Raw genomic sequence first — 11,479 nt, 5'->3', positions numbered from 1 at the left:
CATTCCTGCAAGCAAATCAAAGAGCTGTAAGGTAGCATAACATGTTCCGAAAAAAAGTTGTTAATAACATTTCATGCTTGAGAGCTGGTGGCCTCAAACAAGTAAAATTAAAGTCACACACATTTAAAAAACAAACTCCAGTTTGTTTACTTCAGCTTGGATTTTTAGGCAAAAGAAAACAGCCTTTTAAAAATATTTTGTGTGTTCTTTAGGGAACAAAAAGGAAAGGAGAGGAGCTTTCCTTTAATGAAAAGCAATGGATTGTAGCTGAAGATCTGCAAACCTTCAGCTATGACAATGTTAGGAATAGAAAAAAATCATACAAAGAACCAATACCGCAATAAAATTGCTACTGACACAAGTGCCAAAAAAGATCTGGTTGGTACCCTTAGAGGACAAATACAGAGCTGCAGACATCTTCAGTAAAGAGCAGCTCAAACTGAATTTTCATCTTCTGTAAAGCCAAACCTTACTGTGCACTAGTTGTTCACTGTAAATACAGAAGACTTCTGGATTTCCAACAAAGAAGAAACTTGAAATAAAAAGGGGAGGAAAAACCCACACCACCACATTCTCCCCACTCAACACTACAAATGACATAAAACCACCTCTAACGTATCTATTAGGAAGCATGGCACAAGAGTCAAGATCAAAATCAAGACAACTAAGCCACAGACCTGAACATCTCAAACTGGAGACGCAAATCCTTTGTCAGAAATAATAACACCAGAAGTAATTTTGAAAGTGCCACTGAAATCCATTTTGCAAGTATAAATGAGTACAAGTTTGTCAGTGCCCTTCCTCATACTTACAATTGTAACTTTTTATTCCAAGTCATTATGTATATATATTTTTAATCAACTATATTTTTTTCAGATTGAGAAGTATAGAGAACTTAATATAACTTCCTGGAAATTTTAAGCAATTATTAAAGACAAATGCTTCACGACATCCAAAAGCAAAAAAGTTTTCACCTAGCAAATGACAATTCAATAGGACAGCTTCTACAGAAAATTTTAATTCCAGACTCTTCTCTGAGCTGCATGTAGCAATAAGGATATGATTCATACATGTCCTACTGTATGTTCATAAGACTCGAACCTTCACAGCTTAGGGGCCCTGCCAATATTCTCTAAATGTTGGAAAGGCACAATCCACACTGTGACAGCTTCTGAAACGATACCAGCATTTTGTCCCACCACAAAGCCAATCAATGTGTGCCAAGGTTAATTGTATGGGGTTCAACAAGGCCAAGTGCTGGGTCCTGCACTTGGGTCATAACAACCCTATGGTAAGCTACAGACTTGGCAATGTGTGGTTGGAAAAGAACCTGGTGGTACTGGTTGACAGTCAACCAGATACAAGCCAGCAGTGTGTGCAGGTGACTAAGAAGGCTAACGACATCCTGGCTTGTATTAGGAACACTGTGGCCAGCAGGAAGAGGGAGATGATCATACTCCTGCACTCAGCACTGATGAACTCACACCTTGAATATTGTGTTCAGTTCTGGGCCCCTCACTATAGGAATGACATAGACGTACTGGAGCATGTCCAAGAAAGGGAAACAAGGCTTGTGAAGGCCCTACAGCACAAGTCCTGTGAGGAGCAGCTGAGGGAGTTGGGGTTGTCTAGTCTGGAGAAGAGACCTCATTGCTCTTTACAACAACCTGAAAGGAGGTTGGAGCAATGAGGGGACAGCCTCTTCTCCCTTGTGACATGTGATATGAGGGAATGATGCAAGCTGCGCCAGGGGAGGTTTACCTTACATATTAGGAAGCATTTCTTCACTGAAAGGGTTGTTAAGCATTGGAATAGTTCACCCAGGGCAGTGGTGGAGTCACCATCTCTGGAGGCATTTAAACAGCATGTGGAACTGGTGCTTAGGGACATGGTTTAGTGGTGAGCTTGAGGTGTTAGGTCTAAGGTTGGCCTACAGGATCCTGAAGGTCTCTTCCAACCAAAGACATCCTGTGATTCTGTAATGTATGTTGCACGTAGTCCCTTTAACAGTCTGTGGTTGCACTAGAGAAGTGGAGAGAAGTGGACAGAGCACATGTACACCAGCTAACTTTAAATGGGTTCTTTTATAGCAGCCAACAGCTGGTTTAGGTTAGAGCAGAATATCATCTGCACCAGTCCCGATTATGATTGAGCACTAAGAATCCATTTTTAAAGTTACACTGTTTCCTTCCCTCTAACCCAGCATATCTGCTGGCTGTATGCAATGAACAAATAATAGTTAGACTTAGAAGTTAAGAGTTATGCAAGAGCCAATGCAAAGTGCTAACCTGGGCTCCCTGAGACTTCCTGAAAGTTGAAAAAACAAAATAAAAAAAGCCAATCAGCCAAACAAAGAGAGCGAACAGTACCCCCTCTTCTGATAAAAATATTCCAAGCATTTCAACTTAAAAGCAATATATTGTTTGACTGCTAACTACAGTGTTTTCTCCACTGCTTTCCCAACAAGTACCTTTCATAAACCTGCATAGTCTTCCATATTTAAAATTAAGTTATTAGTGTTTTTTTCCTCTCTCTGCTCACAGCAACGTGTCCATACAATCAAAACCATCTAGAGTTCTCCCGTTCTTACTCAGGAGCCTGTAAGATAGAGCTGCTAAAGAATTAGTGCAAAATCTAACTGTATGAATCTTCCACATGATCCTTTCTGTACATTGTGTCTCTCAACCTGTTTCCTTCAGTGTTTCTACTTTCACAATATAACACTGCATTTTAGTAGGAATGTGCAATTTTCTTGACTGTATGGTTCAGTGCACCCACAGGCACACCTATGGCTTCACAATTGTCACATTATTGTTATAGCTCAAAACCACAAGAAATAGCCTATAAGGGACATAAGATGCAAGCTATACAAACTTAATTTATTCTCACAGAAATGCACACTGTTCCTCTTGAGATTTTTTACATTAATTGCACAAACAATTAAGGCAATCCCTACTCTCTTACCAACAAACAAGGGCTCTGACTGACATGTAGCACCAAATCAAAAAGCCTGCCGGCTGAAGCAAGCCTCAACCCTGGCAGCTGCCCCTTAAAATACAAGTTGTTGCCCCAATGACAGATGGCAATACAGCTCGCATGGCAATTCATGAGCAGCTCCAGTCTTCAGCCTAGAGTAATTAAGTCAGCCAACTGCAATTCCCATTTACCTTAACATGCTGCTCTGGAAGATTAAAGCATCAGCACAACCATATTTTGTGCCATTCAGTGATCCTTGCCTTGAACATGGATCAGCTGGGAGCACAGGACAAATGACAACTGAGAGCAACACCTCCCAGTTCAACCATTCGGTTTTTATCCTGGAACAAGCTGAGCACTGAAATAAATTCAAAAAGAAGACAGGTATTGTACCAAGAATCAGAATATTTTGAGTTGGAGGGGACCTTAATTGGTCTTGAACAATTCCAGAGATGGGGATTTCACAACTTCCCTGGGCAACCTGTTCCAGTGTCTCACCACCCGCACACTTAAGAATTTCTTCCTAATGTCTAGCCTAAATCTCCCCTCTTCCAGTTTAAAGCCATTACTCCTTGTCCTCTCACTGCAGGTGGGGTCTCATGAGAGCAAAAGGGGAGAATTGTCTCCCTTGACCTGCTGGCTACACTTCTTTTGATGTAGCCCAGGACACTGTCAGCTTTCTGGGCTGCAAGCACATACTGCTGCCTCATGTTGAGCTTCTTGTCCACCATCACCCCCAAGTCCTCCTCCTCCCAGACTGTTTGATGCGTTCTCTACCCAGCCTGTATTTATGCTTGCAACTACCCCAACCCAGATGCAGGACCTTGCACTTGGCCTGGTTGAACTTCATGCAGCTTGCACAAGCCCACTTCTCAAGCCTGTCAAGATCCCTCTAGTTCATAATTAGACTGCCAGCTACAGTAATATGGGAGCATCATGTTCAGTTCCACAATTTGCCACAGATGTGGTTCCACAATAAAATTAAGCCAATTTAAGAGTATAATACTGCTGCAAAGCAGAGTGCAGACCTCTTTCCACCACCTCCCATGCCCAATGGCAAGTGATTGTATAGGTAAACTAAAACCAAAGGAAGGAAGAAGGAACTTCTCAGTGGTGCTTTGCTTTTTGGTGGCCATCTGCAACTACACTGCATAAACCAATGGTGAAACCATGCCTACAGACTTCTCCGGAGACTTTGGGCAGATTATGTAATTTCTTTATGCTTTCATTTCCCATTGCTGAAGTCAGAACAACTGCACTTCACATCCCAGGTGTGCAAGAGGACAGCTACAGACAAAACTGAAAGCCTGCAAGACACAAGAGTACTGTAAGTCAAATACCCACATTAGCAAAACAAAGGGATCCTTTACCAGCATCTGAAATAACTCTAGGCTGTCACAAGAATCAGTGTAAGAAACAGCAGGATAAGAGACACTTCCCAAATTTCCTGCAATCCGAATGCAAAACCTTCAGGCAGAAGGGAAGGATTAATGTTGAGTGTACTGATTAGTATCTTTTTACATCATTGAAAGCTTGAACAGCTCTTGCCCAAGTATACTCTTAGACTATACAAAAATAAGGATTTCTGTGAAGAGATTGGTAAACCAGGAACCTTCTGGACTAGAAACTGCTCTTTAAGGTCACTCCACCCACTGTGTTACTGTTACTAGAAATACTAAAAGGGGAAACAAAGAACAAATGAATTACATACTTTGAAGGAAAAAAAATTAAATATGTAGACATACAAGTTTACTCTTAGAAGAGAGTCACTAATAAAAGTAATTTCTTACTTAATTTAAGTCCTCGAGATAATTAAGTCTTTTCCAGAGACTCTCACTAACAGGTGGGGAGACTTTGCCAGATAGGCTTGGAGAAAGGTATATTTAAGAATTTTGTCTCCATACACAGATGGCAGGGAGGAAGACCCATGCCTTAGGAGAGAATGTATCACTTATCCACATTAATAAAAAAGGAGCAGGTTGGTTGTTTGTTTTTTTTAAACATCTACAAAAGCAAGACAAGCAGGATTTGTGGATACTAAATTCTCAAATCTTGCCATTCTGATCTATCTTTCTTAGCCCCTTTCTCAAACTGTATTTTGATTTCACAAACTAGAGGAATCAGAATTCATCTTCTATAATATATTTGGCCACTTTTGCAGTCCTAAAGAATTTGGGGGAAAGACTAAATATATACCCTAGAAATCTTACAAAAGAAAACTTTAGCAGGCTCAAGCAGCTCCCCCACCCACCATAACGCACAGACAGTACATTCCAGAAAAAAATAACCTTTCTGCCAACAGAACCATACATATAAAGAAAAATCATAGTACATGTTTAATGTACAGTGTATAGACATAATTTTAGTGACTACATCAAAACATCACGAAGATACTAACACAGACCACTTACTCTATTTTTCTTATTATTTAAAACTCGCTCATTATGGAAATGGTAATTGTTTCCAGAGAGTTTCTTGAAAAAAACGTTACCCAGAAAAATAATCTGTAAAATTCATTAAGTGAACGCAAAAACTGATCTTAAACTGGACTACCACATAATATCAATATTGAAAATTTAAAATAAAATTTTGCTTAACATTCATTTTCCATTCTTCCCCCCCATAATTTACATTCTTACAAGTAAGCTATACCTCCTTCATACTAATTTTATTTTCAGCCATACTAATGCAAGAATTCCCTAAAAGATGTGCTTATTTCAACATTAGCATGGCCAATATATTTTCCTTTAAAAATACATTATTATTTTGACAATAACTAAAAATAAAAATGACTTTACCTCTTCTTCTCTGGCATTTAAAAAAGAGATTTAGATAAGAAAGAGATGTCAGAAAATACTATTTCCTGTTAACACTTAATGTTAGTAAGCTCTGTTGTTCAAATTAGACAAAATGGGAAATCCAGCAGCACAAGGACAAGTACTATGATGACTGTCTTCAGAACTGAGCTTCATTAGACACCCTCTGAACCTACTCAGGTTTGCCTTTTTCAGTTACATAAACCATTTAAATTCAGGTAAAATCTGACAATTGCAAGCATCCATACTGATATTGTCAAGTGTATCAGCAGATAATTGATCACAAGATACTGATCAATGAGCAGCTGCTGCTAAGAAATCTGGCAAGATAGGGTCTAAACTCATTACCAAAGGCCACCTGAAGTCATTCAGTTATTACCTGTTATCACAATCACACCCATTCTTCTTCTAATCATCCAGGCAGCAACAGTAGCCCAAAGCACTTATCTCCTGCCTTCCCACTGATGCCTAGCTAGCCAAACGACTGCACAACTTGTGCTGAAGGAGGTTCTCTCAACAACAATCTGAAGCATATGCCTCAGAGGCTCAATTACTATATAGCTTTGCAGCGTTAAAAATGGAGCCAGCAAGGAAGCTCCAAATGGATCTGAATAAAATGGTTCTTCTGTGACTGAAAAGCCATTACTCATTTTCATATACTGCAATCACCCTGGACCTTCAGTCTTGCAACTCTGAAGGTCATTAAGGATGGAGCTCAGCTATGTCCTGTCCCTATCCACAATTTTGACTTGGGCACTTGCAGTCAGTACAGCCCAAAACCGAGCAGGTGAAACTCCGGAGTAAACTCTGGGTTATTTTGAGTATGTGATCTTTGATGTCTGTTGAAGAAGGTGAAGGGAAAGAACCATTAGTCAAAAAAAGACAGTCACAGATCTTGCCATCTTCAGAGAAAGGTGAAATGTCACATTTAGCCAAAGACTAATGTAACAACCATTTAAGCAAAGCTGCTGTCCTTCCTCTTTCAAGATAGCAACAACTGCAGGAAATAGCAAACATTATTTTGAACAGCTAAAACACACAATTACAATTGATGACCCAACAACATTTGAGTCATCTTTCTGGTTTCTTGCTTTCCCAATAGTCAGGAAAGGCCTATTTAGCCAAAAAGCAGCCATTTTGTCCTCGGCTCTTAGAAAAATTAAAAATATTTCCTATTATTCTGATATTCAATTTTTTTCTAAAGGTATGTGGACAGATTTTCACAACTATTTCTCATGAAACTACAAGATTGCACCAAGGCTTATGTCTTAAGAAGGCTGAAATCCAAGTACAAGCAGCTCAGGAACCCTAAATTTTACCCAATACCTCCTTAAAAAACTTTCCTTGGCCAAACAAGATTGAAAAATGTATATTTGCCATAAACACATAAGATCAGTAGTGTAATAATTAACTAAGCAGGATTAATCTGTGGGAGAAGTGGAAATGAAGTAGATTCAAAAGGCAGTTCTGAGTTTCTCTTTAGGAGCCTAAGAAATTCAGAAAGACAGCAAGACGGTGGCAATATCTGATTACTGAAAAAAAGTACTTTTCCATATGCATTTAAGTAGCACTTTATGTTTTTAATAAATATTGATGAACCAGACTAGATAGCTATATTTACTGTTGTAAAATCAAATTTGAAATAAGAAAAAAGCACTAAAATGAAAATAAATTGTTTTACCTTTCATGCAATTTCAGATCAAATTCAAGTGCCATTTCGGGTCAATGGGAATCTTTCAGCCATTCAGGATTTCAGTGGCCTTTGAATCACAACATCCAAAAGCATCACTAAAGTGTTAGAATTATTTCAGTTACCAAGCATCTTCTGAAAGAACTTGAAGTAAAACCTACTTCTTTAAAAAGAAGAAAGAAGCATAGCAAGCTACTGCGAAATATACAACTTTTGTGGGGTTTTAAAATGCACCAATAAAGCTTTCCTAAGTGTTGCTAAAGAAAAATGCTCCTGGTAATTATAACATCTGTGGTTTTCATGGTAGCATCTTCGTAGCACTTCAGCAAGGAATTGCCTCAAAACAGCAACAGCACAGGAAACTGTAGTGAAGTCCTCATCTTACTCTTGTATAGGTACACCCAAACTAGCTTGGAGACAGAAACTACATTACTGTTTTAGCCAAGGCACTCCAGCAGGTCTAACAATCTGCATGGAGAAGGGAGTGCCTTGAGAGAACATAATGAAAGAGGGTCAAGCTAACTCAAATTACCTTCCATTTGCCACAGGCTAAGAGCATAGACATGAACAATCACTGTGAATCAGATACCACAGATCAGCTGACATATGGTAACCTGTCATCCCACAATAACCTGTCCAAATGCAAAGATAGCTTGAAATTTAGACCAGCTGTAGAGCTACAATTCACTTCTATTCAGAAAGCAAGAGGCTAAATCCTCAAACCTTTGCTTCTAGATGTCTAAACTAGAAACAAGCAACAGAAGAGAACCACGAATCAGAGCCCTTAAGGCAAACAGGCTATTTCCAAACACTACAAACTGGGATTAACAAAAGGAAAGAGTTACTGTAACGTGACCTATTCATGCTAACCAGTCCTTTGGTAAAAAAAAGCATGCACAAAGCATGATGATCATGAGACTGCAAGTTCAGCTCTTCCGCTGGTCTAGATAGTGGCTGTTTAAAACAAGTATAATAATTGCAAGTATAGTTGTTAATTTTGCCTTGTAATGGCAATTCACAGTAGGACAAAAGCAAAGCTTTTTCTTCCCACCCGATTCCCAGGACTGCTCATTTCTCCATGCTGTGCTTGGGAGCTAGGAACTAGAGTTCTCCAGAATATGATGAGGAGTAGCCTTCCAGTGGCCTACAGCTAGAATAAACCCACATGTACTCTTACTGTTCAACCCTAGTATTTTCCCAGCCCAAAAGCAATTTCTGATATGAGGTTTAATTAATTTTAAAAAAATAGTAATTGCAAAAAATATCATAAAATAAAAAACCCTAATCCTAATACCTACCAAGCTAAATGAAGTCAAACAGGATGGAAAAACTTTATATCAGCATTAGACTGGCGCTCACATGGTAAAGCTATACAGCTGAATCAGTTCTTTGGAACACAGAAACAGTTGCATGAAGATAAACGCTACTATTATTTTGATATTGGAATACCAGTAATAGCCATTATGTATTGGAATTATATTTGTATATGCTTTTGCTGAATAAACTAAGTAGACTGGAGAACATACGGCCACTTACCAGAAACAAACACAGGAGCCTCGGCAACAACGTTTCTAGGCAGAAAACAACTATGCAGCAGTTTGAGCTCCTAGAACAAAACAGTGCCTGAACTCTCACATTTAAGACATCAGGAGGGACCTGATGAACCTGGCAATGGAGTGGAAACCACAGGTTTCTGCTACAATGAACAGCAGTTTTCATTGTATGTATCAGAGGACAAAGCCACAGCAGCACTTCAACAGCTCCTCTCCAACAAAGAGGACCATGGCCAGTCACCATGCACAGCTCCAGTCTCACTTGACAGCTAAACCAATCTGAGGGGTAGCTGCTGCTGGAATGAGCAGCAGTCCTACTTCTTTCCTCCCACTCCCAACTGCACACCTGATGACTACTTCTCTTAAGAACTCACCAAATTCTGAAGATAGTTAGTTCAAAGAGCTAGAACAGCAGATAGTATTCAGGGTCGTCTGGAGCCTTAGTTTCCGTGGTGATATGCTTTAGAGACCTCCTAGTTCTAATGCAAGGCAGAGGATAAGAACATGGGGCTAGAAGCAGGAATAAAGGGATGACCCCTTCCTCCAGCATCCAGACTCTAAAATTTCTTAGTCATTTTGTTGGAATGCAACTAAAAGAAGTATCTTGGAGGAGAGCTTAAAAAATAGTTCCTAAAAGCCTGCTGAAATAACTGCTTTACAAGTGTTCATTTGCTGCTTGTCTGTGTCCTCCCAGCTTCTATGAAAGGATAAACAACATCTTACACAGGCAACAGCATAACCAGCAGAACTTAGTTATTCAGAAGAACCACAATAACTGCTATGCAAGTTATCTTTTAAGAAGTATTCCAGATTCAGAGATTTTTATCAGCTCAAAGCTCACTACACTTTCTAATAAGAAGTGCAATTCAAATTATAGGAGATTCCTCTAGAGTGCCACCGTTACTTTAGAATTGGCATCTAGATCTTGCTCTCTTCTTTTAACAAGAATTCAGAAGTCTTTAAAAAAAATATTATATAGTATAAAATCAGAAATATATATGGCAATATATTATAAAAGCAAAATTTTTATAGATGTTCTGTAGCTTCACAGTATAGTTTAGTTTACTTTCTTCTCCCCATTTCATCAAGAACTGAAAGACTCAAAACTAAAATCCTAGGCTATATTCAGATACTACAATTTAGTATGGTGAACTATAATAAAAATAACCAAGGATGCTTCTCTTCCTATTCAAGTGCTGAAGAGAGAAACAAACATAAGCAAGAAACAAACAGAAGTGCTTAACAACCAGAAATCATGATAGGATTAGGTAATGAACAAACCTTTCATTTTCTCAATTCCTGTCAGTTCAGTCATGTTCTCCTTTCTTCTTTGCTTTTATTGTCCACACATTACACAGCTCTGATTTACTTTTCCTAATATATCAGGCTAAATATATTTAAACAGCACAATTTAGAAATCTTAGAGAAGCACACTACCTCCCCTTCCTAACCAACCAACCAGTTCACAGCCACAAGCTCTAAGAGGAAGTTTAGGCATTGCCACAGGTGACCCACATTACAACACACCTGGTGCATACTCACTCTCTTTACAGACGTGAGATGCACGCAAAGCAAAGGGTGGGCCAAATTACTTGTCACAGCAGTAGCAGCCCCCTCTGGCTGCCACCTGGCCTTCCCAACGATACCACAGTGTATGTGCTAGAGTAGATGTGCTTAACATGTTGAATAAACACACGCCCAGCAGTCACTCTGCATCAGCACTGCAAAGTCAGAACCTGCTGATAACCAGATTCACCGTGCTGGTGAGGAAACTGCCAGTGTAAAGCAAGCTGCAAGCCTTACATTCTCAGTGCTCCAGTTCTGTGCATATACATTAAATCCTCTGTATCCAGCACACATAATGTTTATTATGCTTAATGCCCTGCCCACCTGCAGTAAAAGCCTGGACAGCTTTGGCCTACTCCATAACTGCGATTGTCCCAGGAAGCATCACAGCACGAGGACAGCACAGAGCATAACCCCCAAAGCAGAAAGATATCAAACAGACCAACGTAGGAAACTTCACTACTTCTTCACTTAAACCATTTGGCTCCATTGTTTTAACACAAAACTAACCAACTAAATACATCAGTATTTCTGGGAAACTGTAACAGATGTTAATAGTCTTATGAATGACCAAAACAGATCAAAACTATGGGCAATGAACTTTACTGTGTATACCAAGAATACACTTGATTTTGATCTCTCCAAATGAGACAGAAAGCTTTAGTATAAATTTAGGCACTTGTCCTACGTAAAGAACAACAGAGGTACCCAGACACTCCTTTTTACTCACACAGAATCAGGTTTTGGCAAATAGTAGCTGTACTTAAAGTACCAAGTTTATAGATTCTAAACTTTTATCTATAATATAGACTCTGAAAACTTGTAATTGGAGAAACAAGGATTACATATCCATATGTAAATGTATCTTTTCCCAGGCT

At 39.2% G+C, this 11,479-nt stretch overlaps 1 protein-coding gene across 1 annotated transcript in view; it reads right to left on the bottom strand.

Moving 5' to 3' along the window:
• The window catches only part of FBXO11 (F-box protein 11), a 65,863-nt gene extending 55,445 nt beyond the window's left edge, over positions 1-10,418 (bottom strand). The window contains exon 1 of the mRNA XM_010004982.1: positions 10,317-10,418. Coding sequence (XP_010003284.1) covers positions 10,317-10,350 — 34 coding nt within the window. The 5' untranslated portion in view covers positions 10,351-10,418. The remainder of the gene's footprint in view (positions 1-10,316) is intronic.
• Between the last annotated feature and the right edge of the window lie 1,061 nt (positions 10,419-11,479).

This window comes from Chaetura pelagica, unplaced genomic scaffold, assembly GCF_000747805.2.
Source record: "Chaetura pelagica isolate M959 unplaced genomic scaffold, ChaPel_1.0 scaffold8, whole genome shotgun sequence".
NCBI lineage: Eukaryota > Metazoa > Chordata > Aves > Apodiformes > Apodidae > Chaetura > Chaetura pelagica.
Note: the sequence above shows the minus strand (reverse complement) of the source record. Positions and strands in the feature narration are given on the sequence as shown.